Source organism: Mercenaria mercenaria, chromosome 1 (assembly GCF_021730395.1).
Source record: "Mercenaria mercenaria strain notata chromosome 1, MADL_Memer_1, whole genome shotgun sequence".
NCBI classification, from domain to species: Eukaryota; Metazoa; Mollusca; class Bivalvia; order Venerida; family Veneridae; genus Mercenaria; species Mercenaria mercenaria.
This window is the reverse complement of record NC_069361.1, coordinates 62413292-62433597: the sequence shown is the minus strand read 5'-3', so window position 1 is coordinate 62433597 and position 20306 is coordinate 62413292. Positions and strand designations below refer to the sequence as shown.

Genomic DNA, 20306 nt, shown 5'->3' with positions numbered 1-20306 from the left:
ATAAATAAAAATAGAAACAGGTTTTATTCAAATGGTCCGTCTTGGCTGCATTGAAAACCTAAAAACAGAGATTGAAATATAGCAAGAGGCCTAAATGGGCCGAGGAGAACCATGCCATTTTGACCTTGCTTCGGACCAAGTCGGGTGAACATCCATTAAACAGTTCATTAACAAAATTTAAAAGTGATTCTTTTTTTCGCTATGACAGTTCCGAAATGCGTAACTATTTAAACAAACTTAAAGAGAATTTTAGCTCTGGTGGCCCGTAAAAGAGAACAAGCAAAACCTTTAAAATATAATTGAGAGAGGCCCATACCAGGATGCTACAGACTTAGTTTTGTGAAGACCCATTGAGTGGTTCATCAGAAGAAGTCGTTTAAAAGTTTTTTTTCTTCTATTTTCACCCCTGGTAGCCCCAGCCAAGAGAAACCATTTGAGCAAAAAACTGGAGGGAGGTCCATACCAGGATATGTTGTAATTGTGACCAGTAGCTTCAGAAAGGAAGGTGTTTAAGCAAAAATTTTGACGCAAGACAACGTACAACAGGCGTAGAACGATGGACGACGGACGTATGACCATCCACATTTACGAATAGCTACTGAGCAAGGTTCGATATTTCAAGCAGAAATTCGTTCGAATGACTTTTTCACAAATGCAGATTGTTTTAGCTCATTTGAGTACGAAGTGTTCATGGTGAGCCATTAGGATCGTTGATGCCTGTCGTACGTCCGTCAATATTTTTGAAAGAATATCTTTCTAATCCACTGAGCCAATTTCAGACTAAAATTTACATTTTTGAATTTTGTTTTACACTTAGGACAATATAATGCTGTACTTAATAATTCAAACGTTTATCTCACTATTTTCAGAAAGTCATAAGAAGTTCAGTTTTTATAATTCGTTATATCTATAGACATTCCATACATTTATATGTATTTTGTGACTGTTTAAAATATGCTGAAGTCGTAAAAGGAATAAAGTGAAATATTGATATGTTGTTTAAACTAAACATGCTAAATTCCAACCTATTGCTTTTAGTAGTTTTTGATATATTAAAAAATAACAAATGTTATAATTTTTAAGTTTATATAAAAGGAGACACCAGAAATAGATGTTTATCATTATTATTATTATTATTATTATTTATATTATCATTATAATTTATCCATAAACAGTTTAGTTCAAATCAGATGAAATATATATGATAAAAACATATTTAAAAACATACAGTTTTTAAAGGATAATTCTCATCCATATAGTTTAATAAAGTAACAATATAAAAACCATAAAACAACAAAAATATGCTTTGATTAGGACTGATTAAGAGGAATTAGTCAGTATACATTGTAAAAAATACTTATGTAATGGTATGTACATTTCTTTCCCTTTCTTAGATGTGAATTAAAGCACCTGATAAACATTTATAATCAATTTTGTCAAGTTTGGACATTAACAGTCTTCCTCCACATTCTCAGCTGTATTTAATGTTACCATAAGTGCCTCGTCGTTTTCTACTGTTTTGGAATATTCTGTAATAATATCTGACTTCAGATTTGTTACAGACCTGTCTTTGTCTTCAGAGGTGGCGGAGAACATATTCAGACCTTCGTCATTGCTGTCTTTGATATTTGTTACATCTGAAAAGCTATTCATTGGAGATTTGTCATTTCCGCTTGAACAGGAGCTAGAAATTGACTGACACTGCGAGTCTGTGTCTGACAAATCTTCCACACCCTTTTCTGAAGTCCTAAACGATTGAACAAATGTAGCTTTTGTCAGTTTTCTTAAACTTGTAGACACAGAGTCTTCCTGAATGTGTTTTTCTATTACAGCATCGTCCTCTATAAGGTCTTTTTCATCAGTCCAATCTTTGACAGCGTCACCCTGAGGTATTTCAGTAAATGACCCTGATCTGACAAGACGTTTCCCGGACCATTCTAATAAACCATTATCAGTTTCATTCCGTGCTTTTCCTTCACCTTTAAATGAGGTAGGCCGTTGTGAGGAAATATTTCTAGCAGATATTCTGTCACTGGACAGGCTTGTATCATATGAAGCTGTTCTGTGAATGTTTAAGTGATTTACTGTCCTTAATTCACCAGTAACATAATCGTCCCTGACTTCAAAAGCAATGCCTCCTTTTTTCTTTCGAAGTTCATGTTTTTTGCGTTCTTCGTCAAGAACCGCTTGTTCCATTGCCTCAAGTTCAGTCACTGAAATATCGTAAGCGAAACTGTTTTCTTTTTGCTTGGTATTTTTATTAGTGAAAGGTTCCTTGAATATCACAGAATCCATATCAAGACTAAAATGATCTGATTCTGTGAGACTACCGTCAAAGTTATCATTCGGGGGTAAGTTGCTTGGTAACACTTTTTGTATGTCAGCATCATTTTTTGTTGTATCATCATTTCGATCAGTCGTTTCTGAACACTTCTCCTTACATTCATCGGTGTTGGCATCAAGTGAAAAGTTGTTTAATGACAAAGGTACTTTTCTTTCTTTCTGAATTTGCGTAGCCGTAATAGTTTCTTCTACAACCGGACTTAGTCCTAAAATATCTTTTGGTATGCCTGCAGCGACTTCATTATTACTTTCTGAGACATGAATATCTGGTGAAGAACCATCATCCTCCGTAGTCTTTTCTTCATTTAAAATATCAGACGTTTCTAGTCTTGTTTGAAACACGATAGACTTACTGCCAATTGTTACATTTCGTGTTTTCGTTTCCGGCAAAACGAGTGTTTCGTCGGCTTCATTGTCCTGTACCGGAATGGGCGGTGGTGCTTCGGTTGGTGGTACTAGTGCTGAAGCAAATACTTCATCGTCTACTACAGATGGTACTGGTGTTGAAGGTAAACTGCCTTGCAGCTCAATGTCGCTCTTTCTATGGGAACTGTTTGTAGAACTCTTCTTTTTGCGCTCTGGCTTAACTGGAACGCTTTTAAAATCTACATCAACATCGGCTGATTTCTGTTGTTTATCAAAGCTTACGACTGCGTCTGGGTCAGTGTAACTGAGTCGCAGCATATCAATTTTATCTTGTTCTGTCAATGTTTCAAATGGGTCTATAAACTGAGGCTGGGACGATGAGTATGGTACATCGGAGTCTAATGATTTGCTTTCACTATTAGGAATCTTCAAATCAACATTATGTGCCGGAATATTGGAGTCAATATCGCCAAACACTTCTTTCCCGAGAGCTACTTTTTCTTTGCCATCGTTAGTTACTGTATGTACAACTGCATTAGTCTTTGGTGCTGGTATTTCAAACACCTCGTTGTCCGGTGATGTTACACCTACACCAAATTCTTCAAATATAATACTATCTTGGCCATTTGTTGTTATCTTTTTACCGTTTGGTGAATTTCTCTGGCAGTGGTGCATTTCACTTGCCGCCCGTTTTGGATAAAACGATTTTTCACTAGTGTGCATGTCTAAGACATCTACAGAATTACTTCTGTACAAAGGATGATTCAAATTTGTTCTCACGTCACTCAATTTTCTATTCTTTGGAATCGTCTGCTGCTTTTGTAGCGTGACTTTCACAGGATACGGTGAGGCATAACTCAGAATTGTCAAAGCATCTTCGTACACCATGTTTTCGAAAGAAATTCCAACATTCATAATTCTGTCTCCTGAAATAACATAACAATTTATAAATGTATGCATTACTTTTTTCATTAGAATGATGTACTCCAGAAATCAGTGATTTGTAACAGGACCATCAAAAGTAACAAGCAGTTTTTCAAAGATCAAAATCCAAAATAGTTTGCTTCATCTCAACCAATACAATAGTTTCTGGGGCTACTTTCAGATTCCGTCAATATCAGGATGCGTTATTGATAGAAACATAAACGCCATCCTCATTTTATAAAGTTTTGCCAGCATCTTAGTGATCATGATACTATCTGATTATGAATACAGTTGATAAATCATTTAGTGCATTTAATCCAAATAGTCACGATGTGATCATCGTAAGATTCTAAAATATACGCAACACGTAAGAGTATGCATACAATTTTGAGTGATCTAAAAAACGATTTCAGACAATTTTATTGGAATAACTGTATTAAGGAAGAACAGTCGATGAATTCACATTGTCCTGACTGGAGGATTTAACAACGGGCAATCATTTACTGGGTCAAACATGTTTGGCCTTGGCTGAGCTGATAACATAAAAGACAAGTTTAACAGTATGATTAGTCTAGTCGAGTCTTTTCTTCTTTGAAAGTATCATGACTATAAACCAGAGCAAAGTTTACAGTCAAAAATCCTTAAGAAATTAATAATAACTTTTTAATATTTAAAGGGTGACATACTATAACCCGCGGATAAACCTGATTTCATACCAGTCTGATTAAAATCATCTCCAATTAACGCTGCGCATTGGATCTGAAGACAGGCTACTGAGACTCACGTTGACCAGTCAGAGCCTTGCTTTCAACATTTTGAAAGTAAAAGTAGAAGTTTAGAAGAAGGCTGGTCACAACCAAATCAAATGTAAGCCTCCACAGGTCTAGTAACAAGTGGTCCAAATATAAATAGTGCTAATCTCTTCTCCTTTTCTATGCCTTTTCTCAATAGCAACGTGTTTACTTTTACTCTACCGCGTTCCAGTATGTATCACTTTGCATTCTATCGAAACCGGCATGTTCCTATCGCATGCTAGGTAAAAATGGCGGCGTAAGAATTTTATGTCTCGAAAAGAGAAATTGAAAGAAGTGAAAAGGAGTAAATTCAGTGGGTTGTATTTAACGAACTGTAGTTTTCTTATATAAAAGTTAACATCCCCTTTTCTTGTTTTTCTAAAGAAGCGATATAGTTCTTTATGGGAATATAAGTCTCTGAAAATCTGATATCCTAGAAAATGTCGAAAAACCGTTATAATGGATTTTATATGAAATAAAGAACAGCCGAATTTACTGGAGTTCAGCCTAAAAAATCTGTATTCAACCTGGGATTCCAATTATCACGTACGGGTTTATAATTCTAATAAGAAAGCTTATAGAAACACATGAGAATTAGTTGTTTTCCTTATTTTTTCCCTTCAAAATTGAAAAGCTATGGGGTACCGGTGGTAAACTGCCTCAATTATAAAGCTCTATATTTAAGGATCATGTAAAGTTTTTGAGACTATCATTTTGGAAATTATACCTGACAGACCCGTAATATTCATAACATATATATACCAATTCGTTCAGAAGAAGTAGAAAATACTTTCTAAAGAAAAATAATTTTAGCCAAAATCTGCGTCCAATCCCTTTACGCAAAACTTGTTGAAACGAGTCGTCTGATTGGTTCAAATAAAAATAGATTGGTGGAAATTGGAAATCTGATTACACAGAAAGATACGGTGGCACAGAGCTGACATGCACTACTCATTTTTTAATTGCACTTTTCTTTTTTTTATGTCATACCAAAGACGTAAAAATTGTACTAGAGACTGGTCAGTCCGGTGTCAATATAATGTGACTAGGTGTGGGTATCATGTCATGTGTCTACGGTGTGATATTCCAGTGAGGCAGCACTGTAAAGTTGGACATTGCGCTCATTGCTACAAATAAACACCGTAAAAATTGTTGAAAAAGACGCTAACCCCGGACACACACTCAAATGACCTGTTTTCAAACACCACGCGCAACGGTAAACATTCCGCGCATGTTATTTTGACAAGAACGGCATGTTTTCAGCTATCTAAATTACCCTTTTGGGGTATTCAAATGTCGAGAAAACTTAATTCATTTTATTTTTTTGGAATCATTTTGATACATGTTTAGAAAAAAAGGATGTAAAAAGATTTTCTTTTCATCAGTCTTTATGTTCAATTTATTCAATTTGTCGCAGTTGAGTTCAAAAGGTTAAACTCTCGAATGTCCAACAACTCGTATATAATTATTAGCATAGATTCTTGAAAGGTGCGTTTTATGCCTTATAATTGTATTTGCAGTTATCAAAATGCATCAGAAACCTTAACAAAATAAAACCGATGTTACTGCAGTGGATAATTTGTTTGCATGGCTCTCAGATACTCAACGAGAAAGCAATTCCGGTTTGAAAGTTTTAGAAAAAGCACGCGCGTTGTAAAACATACTTACCAACTTTAAATTTTCCAGATTCTTTAGCGGGTCCTCTGTTATGTACCTGGCTGACAAAGATACCATCTCTCATGCTGCCAGCTATATTAAATCCAAGACCAATAAAATCCTGGCTTGTCAGCCATACTTCTTCTCTATTGTTGTCCTTAAAAAGGGAAATTCGGAGATTTAGCATTTCCGTTAATATTTTCTGAAAACAGTGTTGTACATGCAGCTCTCCCAAGCGCAGAGAGAGCAGGATTCCTAGATAATGTGCAAGAAATCCAAGTGTGGTTTTTACCATTCTATTAGTAAACGCAAAAACATTGTCTTATCCTTAAATGCTACTAAATTATATTATCTGACTTTGTGATATATACATAATAGTAATGTCTATAAAGTAAATGCTGATCACGATTAGTTTAGGCGATATAGATATTGTTATTGCTTATCATTAATATGTTTGAATACTGCAATAATGACAGCAGTCCTAAAACGAGGATTGGTGATAAATGATTTACGAAACCTTTATATTTACGAACTTCTTTTGAACGAGTACTTTATCCCCCATCCCCAATTACCCTAGGTAGATTTCAACAGTGTGACATTTGACAAGCATAACATTGTCTACAATATATGTTTACAATTTTACAAAGAAATCAGTTTTAAATCTTCTTAATGGACTGTCTAAAACGTTTTTATTATATAACTGAATGTAAGTAAAGAATTGTGTAGAAGTTTATGGTAATAAATATTTTCTGCAGTAAATTTATACTATAGTGGAGTATATTTAATGTACATGTAATGTTGATATAACTTCCATTCATTATCAAGACAGCCATGGTGGCACTTGATCTTTCATCTGTATTTGAAAGTTTTGGTGAAGGTCAATCATGGAAAATATCTATGAAAGCATTTTGAAATTGGGTCTTTGTTTTCGACGAACTGGAATAATTTGAACAAACCTGGTATACGTTCACGAAGGAACATGACTATTATATTATTTAAAGTAAATTTCATATAGAAAAACATTCTAACCATTTTTTTTCATGTAAATCAGGTAGATTATTAACCAAGACTTTTCAATGACCCGACCGACCTAGTTTTTCATGTAAATCAGGTAGATCATTAACCAAGACTTTCCAATGACCCGACCGACCTAGTTTTTCATGTAAATCAGGTAGATCATTAACCAAGACTTTCCAATGACCCGACCGACCTAGTTTTTCATGTAAATCAGGTAGATCATTAACCAAGACTTTCCAATGACCCGACCGACCTAGTTTTTCATGTAAATCAGGTAGATCATTAACCAAGACTTTCCAATGACCCGACCGACCTAGTTTTTCATGTAAATCAAGGTAGATCATTAACCAAGACTTTTCAATGACCGACCGACCTAGTTTTTCATGTAAATCAAGTAGTTCATTAACCAAGACTTTTCAAAGACCGACCGACCTAGTTTTTCATGTAAATCAGGTAGATCATTAACCAAGACTTTCCAATGACCCGACCGACCTAATTTTTCATGTAAATTCATTAACCAAGACTTTTCAATGACCGACCGACCTAGTTTTTCATGTAAATCAGGTAGATCATTAACCAAGACTTTTCAATGACCGACCGACCTAGTTTTTCATGTAAATCAGGTAGATCATTAACCAAGACTTTTCAATGACCCGACCGACCTAGTTTTTCATGTAAATCAGGTAGATCATTAACCAAGACTTTTCAATGACCGACCGACCTAGTTTTTCATGTAAATCAGGTAGATCATTAACCAAGACTTTTCAATGACCCGACCGACCTAGTTTTTCATGTAAATCAGGTAGATCATTAACCAAGACTTTTCAATGACCAACCGACCTAGTTTTTCATGTAAATCAGGTAGATCATTAACCAAGATTTTTCAATGACCCGACCGACCTAGTTTTTCATGTAAATCAGGTAGATCATTAACCAAGACTTTTCACTGACCCGACCGACCTAGTTTTTCATGTAAATCAGGTAGATCATTAACCAAGACTTTTCAATGACCGACCGACCTAGTTTTTCATGTAAATCAGGTAGATCATTAACCAATACTTTTCAATGACCCGACGACCTAGTTTTTCACCCAAGTGAACAAATTACATTTAGTCGAGATTTTAAATATGAATACCCACTTTGCAATCTCACATAGACTTCATAGAGACAGACATTCTGACAAAGACTGAAGGAAATGTGGCCTCTAGATTGCTAGTGACCCTTTTCAAAATCTCGGATAACCAAGTTTTGGACTGGACATTAATTTCTTAGAGATAAACGTTCAAGTAGAAAAAATGACGTATGGAAAGATTTTAACAAAGCTTGTCTATGATCTGACCTAGTGACCTAGTCTACAATCTCAGGCGAAGCAGTGTAAACCGTGACATACGTTTCAAAGGGACAAACATTCTGACAAAGAAATATGGTGATCGAGTAGAAAATGTGGCCTCTAGAGTGCTAATAAGAATTTTCTATGATTTGACCTAGAAACTTGTTTTTGACTTAGATAATCCAGGTACAAACTTGACATTGATTTCAAAGAGATATACATTCTGACATTTTTAGAAACAGCAAAGAAAAAATGTGACCTCTAGAGTATTCTATGATTTGACCCAGTGGCCTAGTTTTTGACCTCATGTAATCAAATTTTGTCCTCTATTTCATGGAGCCAAACACGCTGATAAGTACTTATGTTAAAGAGTGTTAACAAGGTTTTTCAATGATTAGACCTAGTTAACCCTGTTTCAAAACTCATTTTAACTTCATAGGGAAGACATTCTGACAAAGTTTTATGAAGATTAGACTGAAAATGTGGCCTCTAGAACGTTAACAATGTTTTCCTATTAATTGACCTAGTGACCTAGTTTTTGATCTCAGATGACTCAGTAAAGAACTCTACCAGTATTTTACTGAGAGTAACATTCTGACCAAGTTTCGTTAAGACTGGGCCCAAAACTGTGACTCCTAAATAACAGTCAAATTGTTTGTTGACGACGCACGACAGACGACGAACGACGGACACAGGTTGATCATAGTAGCTGTCACCTTGAGCACGTTGTGTTCAGGTGACCTGCAATGTATAATAATAATGATCAATCATTATGTTCAAATAAACTTGGTTATTAAAATGGCCCAGACATACATATGAAGAACCATCCAGTTATGTACTTACTACAATCGTAAACATTTTTGTGTGAAAAAACAGACTCAATGGATTCATGTTAGTCAATGTGTTTAGATTATGTCAGGGAAGAGATATGTGAAGCTTCATTTTGTTTTGATGCTAATAACTTACTGTTAAAAGTGTTTTTAATCACGAAAAGGGCATAATATCATCAAAATGACAGCTACAGATACGGAGGTAATATCATGGCAAAGCCTAAATCATTCTCTTCGTATATACGTGGGGTAGGCATTTCGGAAGTCCATTCAGTTTTGATGAATAATGACACAGATATGAGCTTGCCCAGAATCGTTAGCAATGTATCTGTACACGACGCCGTCGCCGATGCCGAAATCGTTACCAGCTGTTACAGACCCAATAATCTGTATACTTACAGATATAAACTTGTCGAGAGAACCTAGTGAACTCTTTCTTTGACGGACATCGGGTAAATCAGAAGGTGGAAGCGAGGACCAAGTTTTCTTTGCTAAATCTCTTTCTTGCCCATAAACATACTGAAAATAAAGAATAAAACAAGTGACAGATTAAATATTTGTTTCTATCTGAAATATCAGCTATTTTATGTAGTAACCTGAGCTGAACACGACTCGGAAACTTAAAAAAATAGCGCGCCGAAGTCACTATACGGATTTTTAAAATTCCTTCTTCACGGGAGTGCTTACAAGAAGAAACTGTTTGAATCAAAATCAGTATAACATTTGAGGGTTCTTCCCCTTGTCCCAATCCATGCCAATGCCTTCTTTTGCAAAATTTTAGATTCCTATACCTATTTAACAGTTCGTCAGTTGAGGTTTGAGAAGAAAATGCTTGCAAAAAGGAAAAATCTTCACTTGATTCATCCAGGGAAGTTATTTTTACCTCGAGTTGTAGCTTTTGGCTGGCTTCTGAAAGTCCAATGCTAGAAAACTGGTCAATCTGCCATGTGGACGGAAACATGAGGTCTGCTTGCAAGGAACGTATTTAAGTTCAAGTAGAAAAAAAAACAATAAATGAGATATCACTCTAGGAACATTGTCGGTTTAAAAACAAACTTAAAAGAAAGTTCTTGTTTCCATTGCGGCTATATATCACGAGAGTAATTTTGTTGAAGACTATTGTAAAAAAAAATGCCACGGTTCTAAAAACATGATATATACTATATAGTATCAAAAATTGTGGCAATGAAATGGCCATAACTCTGATGATCATGTTGGTACTAGGCTGGTTTCAGAAAGTGATATGGTGTCCACAAGAAACAGTTCCCGTTGGGGAGCGGATGACCATCGAAAGACACCATATGTGACTGCAACACCGTGTCATAAGGCTCAAGTGAGTAAAAGTGACCTAATATGAAATAGTGTCTTAGATCATTTTGGGCATCCCTGTCGGGTGGATGAATGACTTTTAATATATCTCTGATGACAGCGCACAACCTACCGTGTTCTTTCCATGCTTGTATTCCCGGGATGACTCGTGTCCTGGAGTACCTGTAATATAACAAGATACAATATGGTGTGTCTCTTTACAGACTTGTGCATGTTCATACAACCAAAGTCAACATTAAGGAAAAGCGTAAGACTCTACGCAGGGATTTTCCTATAGATACATCTCTAGTTGCAAACTCTGAATAATATTATAATTTTGAAACTAAGTTAAAACGATCTAAAATTTATTAACTTATCCAGTGCCGCGTGGTGGCCGTGCAAAGTATCGCCGTATTTGGAATAAGTCTTATTATCAAGAATCATTCTGGGTCATACATCTGTATTATATGGTCCGCAAATCCGGTACATTTTATTACTTCACAGTCTGATCATTCAGGATCATGCATCTGTATCATATAGTCCGCAAAGCCGGTACATTGCATTACTTCACAGTCTGATCATTCGGGATTATACATCTGTGTCATAATACTAGTAGTCCGCAAAGCCGGTACATTTCATTACTTCACAGTCTGATTATTCGGGATCATACATCTGTATCATATAATCCGCAAAGCCGGTACATTCATTACTTCACAGTCTGATCATTCGGGATTGTACATCTGTATCATAATACTAGTAGTCTTCAAAGCTGGTACATTTCATTACTTTACAGTCTGATCATTCGGGATCATACATCTGTATCATATAGTCCGCAAAGCCGGTACATTTCATTACTTCACAGTTTGATCATTCGGGATCAAACACCTGTATCATATATTCCGCAAAGCCGGTACATTTCATTACTTTACAGTCTGATCATTCGGGATCATACATCTGTATCATATAGTCCGCAAAGCCGGTACATTTCATTACTTCACAGTCTGATCATTCGGGATCAAACACCTGTATCATATAATCCGCAAAGCCGGTACATTTCATTACTTTACAGTCTGATCATTCGGGATCATACATCTGTATCATATAGTCCGCAAAGCCGGTACATTTCATTACATCACAGTCTGGCCATTCGGGATCATACACCTGTACCATATAATCCGCAAAGCCGGTACATTTTATTACTTCCTGGAACATGCATCTGTACATATAGTCCGCAAAGCCGGTACATTTCATTACTTCACTCTGATCATTCGGGATCATACACCTGTACCATATAATGCGCAACGTCGGTACATTTTATTACTTCACAGTCTGATCATTCAGGATCATACATCTGTATAATTCATCCCGCTAAAGTGATTCCGTTCGTAACTTCTCATGAAGGGATCATACATCGGTATTACAAGTAAATTCAGAAAAGCTACTTACCTTATTTATGTACTATTTTAGTAACTTACCTTTCCCACTATATTCAGACAAGTAACTTACCTTACCCATGCACTCTTTTGAGTGATTTACCTTTCCCGCTATATTCAGACAAGTTACTTACCTTACCCATGCACTATTTTGAGTGATTTACCTTTCCCACTATATTCAGACAAGTTACTTACCTTACCCATGCACTATTTTGAGTGATTTACCTTTCCCACTATATTCAAACAAGTTTCTTACCTTGCCTAATCAGACAAGTTACTAACCTTGCCCATGCACTCTTTTGAGTGAGTTTACCTTTCCCACTATATACTGACCAGTTAAGTTACCTTACCCATGCACTCTTGTCAATGACCTACCTTCCCCGCTCTCGACATCAAATGCTGGGTTAGAGTATCCAAACTTGTTTCCATTGTCTGTAACATCAGTTTTCAACTTTTCTGGCTTTAGAATGTCTGAAAAGATATAGCCACATTCCATACTAGAGTCAATAAAAACTTGTATATTATTAAAATGCGATGCGAAAGCGCAAAGGTAAACACGATGAGAAAGTACGATATCGTCTTTCATGCCTTCTTGTTTTCGCATCGTATAATTGCACTGTTGTCCTTGCCAGTTTACAGAACGAATGGGGCGAAACAATGGCCCTAACGGAACATAGTAAAATAATAATTATATAGGACCACAAATATTTTACATGTAAAAAAGTATGGTAATACTTGTATTATCTCACCCGGTTGTAATTCGATCTACATGTAGTTATCGCTGAAATACCGGGTATATAATTTCCTGGTTTAAGTTTCATATATCATGAAACTATAAATAACGTGACACTTTGGTTGTTGCTCCCCAATATTGTCTTGGATTATTTTAGACAATACATCGAGACCATTGTCTTCAGACTATACATAGTCATCTCTGAACAGCATTTTCACCCTCAAATTGCAAGTTTTTAAGCAAAGTCGAGGAGAAAAAAAATTACGTTTTCACTAAATGTTCAGAGACTATGTTTTATGTAAAAGTATTTCTAGTTTATACACTGAGAAAAACTTTTTAACTAAACTCCTCATAATATTGGCTGTATAAATTGATATATTCACATTCACTATTTTACATTGAATGGAAAGAGAAAAAAACGTTTATTTTCGTATAAACACCATTAGCGTAACGATATCAATGATGACCCTGTCCGCAAAATTGCACGCGCAATCAGACGACAAAATAATATGAACAAATTGGCGTCGTTCAAATAATTCTTTAAAAATTTGACGCTAAAAAAATTCAAAAGAACAGTAAATTATAACTTACAATAATTTTTCTCACGGTAAAGATCAAAACTGAATCGTCATGACTATATGGTTTTTCATTGGATTTAATGATACTTTAAATAAAAACCAGGAACTGTAGTGGAAGGTGAATTACACTTGAACGTGAAATTTTGAAATTTTGGCGTCCATTTGAAAGAATTTTTCAAACGACGCCATTCTATTATTTTTTTTTGTGAGTGAATGTTCGCGGAAAGGGTCGACATGATATTATTACACCAGCGTTTCTTATACGAAAATAAACGCTTTTTCTTCCATATAATTAACATGTATGATAAATGTAAATACATGTATATTGTTTAGATAAATTTCATTTTAAACTGACGTCACAGTGACAACTTATCTGGACTAACCAACACTGTGTAAGACAGTGCAAAATCTTTTCCTCTAGCTCCTTTATTAGACATAAGAGCTTAACCAAGAGCTGGGCCAAAACAATTGATTTTAGTTCGTTAAGCCATTGCACTCGTCCGTTAGTCCACGTTCGCTTTCCAATTTGATAAAATTTTGCGTGTCAGCTAGTTTCTCAGTATAGATTGTAACTTCACACACTTGGTCACTGCGATATATGACTTTCAATGCACAGATAATGTACCTTTGTACTCCTTTGTCACAATGTTATGGTCCTTTTATGACTAATTATTTTTTGTTGTTTCATGTAGACTGGCATCTCAGAGAGTGGTTTGTGTTAGATCACACACTAGATCTCTGTGATGATCCGACATGCAGTGTACATATTTCATAAATCTTGTTTGTTTTTTTTTATACAAAGTTATGGCCCCTTTTCGACATAGCAATGTTTGTAACATTTTGTTTTGTGACAAGTCTTTTGAAATATTTCTGTGATTATTTTCCACCTTGATCTAATGTCAAATAAGAGATTAGTTTGAGCTATATGTCTAGCAAATATGGAATTGTCATATCCAATTGCTTCAACTGCATGCACCTGCTCTACAATGTCACGCTGATAATATAAATACGCGGTGCAAGTTAAACTACAGTCAAGTTAACTCACATTTACATTGATAGGATCTAAAAACGTTGATATAAGCATCAAGCAAGAAAAATCGCAAACATTGTGGTATTTCATTGACGAAAACTTTAAGAGGAATGTACAAACATGTATGTAGCCAAATACAGAAGTTATTATTATCAAATTTGTATAGCTCATAAATTAAAAGGTATTCAGTGTACATGTATTTAGAAGTGTTGTTCAGTATTATATTGGGTGTCGATCTGGACAGTTAATGCTGCGATCAATCATACTGGCATGTTGTATATACACAAGTTATGTGTTGTGTAAGCTGACCTGGTCAAACCAGAAAGAACGACAAGAATTCACAGTGATCTATCATTTATTACACCCAATGAAATGAGAGAGGAAATCGACTCGCGTAAACCGGATAGAATAGTGGAGGATTTCAAGATATAGATCCTGATGTTAGGTCTTTCTGTTAGACTATATATGTTAGGTCTTTCTGTTAGACTATATATGGACTTTTGTCAAACTAAACCTTTATCATAGATTCTGTGGTTGAGGTTCAGTTCTGTAACACTGGACCTATGTCCGGCTGTTGCGGTTTCTGTCAGATAGGACCTTGATCTAAGATCCAGCCGTTTAGTTTGTTATTGTTTCTTTTGGAGCTTCTGTCACACTGGACATATACTATTATGTCAGTTCCGGATGGATGGGTTTCTGTCAGTTCTGGCATTTATATCAGCTTTATCTTAGATCATTTTGTTAGAGAGTCTTTTAGACTAGGCCTTTGCAGAAGATCCTCTGGTTGGGGCCTTTGTCCGACCTCCTATTGGAGGGTTCTGTCAATTAAAACCTGGTCCTTATCTAAGATATGACTGTTAGGGATTCTGTTAATTCAGAGCGGGACCTTATCTCTGATTGTAAAAATAAGTGTGCTTCTATCAACACTAAAGGTACTCTCAATGATGTTTATCAAGCAGTATATAGCTCTGAATCATTAACGGCTGTCTGAAGTTTCCATCGGTTTACAATGTATTAAAACTGAAAACTAGTGAAAACGTCACATGTAGCATTGAACTACCCTTTTGACCCAAATCATGAGTCTTTTGATTTTTTTTATACTTTCAATTTTCGCTGTGATACATGCACGTGTTGCAAACGAATGCAAAAAAAATGTACAATCAAATTTGTTTAACTGTATAATAATATTTTGCGAGATTTCTTTGTTTCGTAGGTGAGTCACATAACGTCAAGATCCCGTTTTTCAGCAGAGAGAGTATGGATTATGTGTCTTCAAACTTATTCAGTCAATCTCTTTTCACTTTTAAATTTAATTTAATTTTTAAAGACATAGATTAGTAACTACCTTACACTGTAGAAAGAAAGTGTACCGCCTCGGTAGCATCCACTTCGATTGCGGAGGTCGTGGGTTCGCTCCCTGGTCGCACTCTGTATTAAGAGGACAGTTCTAGGACTGATCACTCCAGTTTCCTGTATTAAGAGGATAGTTCTAGGACTGATCACTCCGGTTTCCTGTATTTAGAGGATAGTTCTAGGACTGATCATTCCGGTTTCCTGTATTAAGAGGATAGTTCTAGGACTGATCACTCCGGTTTCCTGTATTAAGAGGACAGTCCTAGGACTGATCACTCCGGTTTCCTTTATTAAGGAGATAGTTCTAGGACTGGTCACTTCGGTTTCCTGTCATTAAGGGGATAGTTCTAGGACTGGTCACTCCGGCTTCCTGTATTAAGGGGATAGCTCTAGGACTGGTCACTCCGGTTTCCTGTCATTAAGGGGATAGTTCTAGGACTGGTCACTTCGGTTTCCTGTCATTAAGAGGATAGTTCTAGGACTGATCATTCCGGTTTCCTGTATTAAGAGGATAGTTCTAGGACTGATCACTCCGGTTTCCTATATTAAGAGGATAGTTCTAGGACTGGTCACTCCGGTTTCCTGTATTAAGAGGATATTTCTAGGACTGATCACTCCGGTTTCCTGTATTAAGAGGATATTTCTAGGACTGATCACTCCGGTTTCCTGTATTAAGAGGACAGTCCTAGGACTGATCACTCCGGTTTCCTGTATTAAGGAGATAGTTCTAGGACTGGTCACTTCGGTTTCCTGTCATTAAGGGGATAGTTCTAGGACTGGTCACTCCGGCTTCCTGTATTAAGGGGATAGCTCTAGGACTGGTCACTTCGGTTTCCTGTATTAAGAGGATATTTCTAGGACTGATCACTCCAGTTTCCTGTATTAAGAGGTTGTTCTAGGACTGGTCACTTCGGTTTCCTGTATTAAAGGGATAGGGGATAAATCAAGTATAATGGAAACACAAAAGGATACCGTTATTCTGTGGTGGGTCTTTAAGTGTATATTTATCCTCATGTACAGCAGTATACGTACTTATACTACTGATATATAAATATGATCGGAGGAAATAAAAGAATATATTTTATATCAAAATGGTCATAGCTTCAATCGTAATGTACCCTTCCATTTAAGAAATTTATAGTTGGTAAAACACATGTTGTTTTCATTTTGTTGTTGACTGGTAGATGAAGACACCTTACAAGATGATGTACGATGACAAGCTTCTATATATCTACCATTTCACAGGTAATACACAACAAATAAGACAACTGGTGACATACTGTATTTTTGCCGCAGGTGAAAAACTATACTTGAACTTATTTGTCATCCCGTTTGGCTGACATTATTTGCCAGTTAATCGAAAACAGGAGAAAATGTACACTTTTGCTCATTTCAGCTGTTATCTTGCTGGGATGAAGTGTCAGACTGAGCAGGCAGAATACTAGTAACACAGTATTTGCATTTTGACAAGTTTGTGTCAGTGATATGATAAATCCTTGTCACTACTGATAAAAATAGATGTTAGGAACATGCCTCATAAAATTACAATTACAAACAAAGTAACTTCAAGCAGATACAACTGGGAACTGTGAACATCTAAATATTAAACCTAAACCAATCTTTCCCCAAATTCCTTCTTATGAATATGTTGCTTCATGTACCCTGTAGACACCCACAGTGCAAACCATTTTCCCCAGAAATCCTTTGCACTATAAACAACGTATACACACAATCAATCTTAGACCGAACTCCTTCTTACGATGCGATATTTGTCCTATGGACAACTGAAACACCGTGCAAACAATCTTTTTCTAGAATTTTTTCACACGATACAACAGCAACCCTATAAAAAGTTAACACAGTGTTGAGTCCCCGAAATCCTTTCCACGACGCGCCAGCTACCCTACGTAATCTTTTACCGAAATCCTTTCAGTGATGCGACAGCAACCCTATAAAAAGTATGTGTAAACAACCATTCCCTGAAATCTTTTATACTACGCGACATTTGCCATATAAACAATTCCCTGAAATCCTTTCAACGGTACAACAGAAACTCTATAAAAAGTTACTCACAGTGTTAAGTGTAAACAATCATCCCATTCCTCGAAATGTAACAATGTTGTATTTGCCCCTTAAACAACTTAACTCAAGTAAAGTGTGTACAATCTTTCCCCGAAATTCTTCCCATATGAGAGTTGTCCATTAAAACATAAGTAAAGTGTAAACAATCTTTCCCGAAATCCTTCCCATTATTATGCAGTTATTCCATGAAAACTGAACTAAAGTGTAAACAATCATTCCCCGAAATCTTCCCCATGATGCAACACTGACCCCATTAAACCTGAAATAAAGAGTAAACAATCTTTCCTCGAAATCCCTCCCATGATGCGTTGACCCCATTAAACCTGAAATAAAGAGTAAACAATCTTTCCCCGAAATCCTCCCCATGATGCGACATTGACCCCATTAAACCTGGAATAAAGAGTAAACAATCTTTCCTCGAAATCCCTCCCATGATGCGACATTGACCCCATTAAACCTGAAATAAAGAGTAAACAATCTTTCCTCGAAATCCTCCCCATGATGCGACACTGACACCATTAAACCTGAAATAAAGAGTAAACAATCTTTCCTCGAAATCCCTCCCATGATGCGTTGACCCCATTAAACCTGAAATAAAGAGTAAACAATCTTTCCTCGAAATCCTCCCCATGATGCGACATTGACCCCCATTAAACTTGAAATAAAAAGTAAACAATCTTTCCTCGAAATCCCTACCATGATGTGATAGTAATCCCATAAAATCTGAAATAACGTGTAAACAATCTTTTCCCGAAATCCTTCTCATTATGTGACAGTTATCCCATAAAAACTGAAATAAAATGTGAACCATCGTTCCCCGAAATCCTTCCCATGATGCGACAGTTATCTCATAAAATCTTAAATAAAGTGTAAACAGTCTTTCCCCGAAATCCTTCCCATGATGTGACAGTTATCCCAAAGTCTTTAGTTTGTCTCAAGATGAATTCTGAAAACGTAGTTTTGGATTCTTTTCTCCAATGTGTGTTAAGCCGTTTATTATGTAACGTAATGTGATGAAGTATACCAAGCCAACACTTGCATACCATGCGCTAACCAGATTTTAAACTTCTTTCAGGCGTTTGGACAACGCTGATCCGCATAATTCCATCTCAACTTAGATAAATGGTAAAATGATAAATCTTTTCAACTTGAAGATGAATCAAATACAATGTATTTTCGGAAATTTCAGTACGAACTTATGTATTATATAAGTTTACTACTTCCAACAGCCGCACCCAGCTTAGAGAATTAAATCTGCCAAGCGGGAATCAAACTTTTGACTTGCCATTAAAGAAGCTGTTCCGGAGCATTAACCATGCTTCTCAAATACAGTACAACATGAAGAAGACGGTCACATTATATCCTAATTACTTAGGTGTTCTTTTTGTTACTTACATTATAACAAAAAGGTTAACATTGTATTATATACAACGTGCACTGTATCAATTGATTCACTACATCAGAATTTCGTCCCGCAGCTGTTAAACCAGAGTACCATAATTACGTTACATTAATGCATTATGAGTGTACAAACAAAACGTACTACCTATGTACAAACAAAATGTTATATGTAAAAAGAAAATGTACTAATTATGTAGAAACAAAACATACTGTTATGTGTACAAACAAAAAGGAAAAAGAATCACGCACCTCTACGTCTCCTCCAGATCAAAAATCCAATGATAGCGAGGACAATAAAAACAACAGCAAGTGTTGCAAAAACACTAGCTACAACAACAACTCCAGCGTCTGTACAGTTAGTTTCTGCAACAGTTAGTGGTGCCTGGATCACAATGATTACCAATACTAACGTGCAAGTATTCATATTGTATTCACTGTTCAATATTTCAATATCATTTTACGTATCACACACCAGGTGTAGAATATCTTATCAATTTATTTCAAACATGTAATATATTAAACATCACTTAGGAAAGCCAAAACAATATTCCAAAAATAATATGTTCCGAATATTCTATTTGACTTTAAAGTTTGTTGTAGGCTTAAGTCCGTAACACTATTTATTTCAAACGATGACATACTTTGTCGCTGTCATTAATGTATATACGTTATTACGATATATAAGTAAACTGTCGTACGAAGGGTATAAATTCCCCTCTTTACCTGTAAAACCACTCGCGCGAAACTATACTATTACCGCTGGTATGCCATGCCTCGCTGCATCTTAATATACACCGTCATTTAAAGTTTTGTCGTTTGAACGCAAATTTAAATTTAAAACTCCTTTTAATAATTACAATGTAATACTATGAAATAAAATCTGTGTAGACAAATAATTGTCTGACGTTTTTCATTAGAAACACCATATATATTGGTATATGTATTAACTTTTCCATTGTGAAAAAATACACATTAATGGCGAAAAATTGAGCGCGTCTAAACCTGTGCCATTAATTCGGATCAAAATACCAAAAATTCCGCAAGTCCATTTAATACTATCGATCATGTCCTGGTACGATTTCACATGTCAGGACGGTCCAGTAAAGTTAGTCTCCCTTTCATGCACTG

At 35.9% G+C, this 20306-nt stretch overlaps 1 protein-coding gene across 1 annotated transcript; it reads right to left on the bottom strand.

Moving 5' to 3' along the window:
* Positions 1-827: 827 nt before the first annotated feature.
* LOC123536170 (uncharacterized) lies at positions 828-20095 on the bottom strand. The gene is made up of 6 exons (XM_045319113.2): positions 19428-20095; positions 12377-12472; positions 10702-10751; positions 9660-9779; positions 6096-6240; positions 828-3635 (listed from the first exon to the last, which is right to left on the bottom strand). Exons 1-6 carry the CDS (start codon positions 19600-19602, stop codon positions 1450-1452), a joined length of 2772 nt encoding a protein of 923 aa, XP_045175048.2. The 5' UTR covers positions 19603-20095; the 3' UTR covers positions 828-1449.
* Between the last annotated feature and the right edge of the window lie 211 nt (positions 20096-20306).

Bases quoted from the DNA above. Each gene is read 5' to 3' on its own strand.
- LOC123536170 (XM_045319113.2), bottom strand. From the start codon at position 19,602: ATGAATACTTGCACGTTAGTATTGGTAATCATTGTGATCCAGGCACCA. The intron at 10,752-12,376 runs GTAGGTCATTGA...GTTATATTACAG, and splicing joins TGATGTCGAGAGCGGGGAAG to GTACTCCAGGACACGAGTCA. The intron at 3,636-6,095 runs GTAAGTATGTTT...ATGTTATTTCAG, and splicing joins ATCTGGAAAATTTAAAGTTG to GAGACAGAATTATGAATGTT.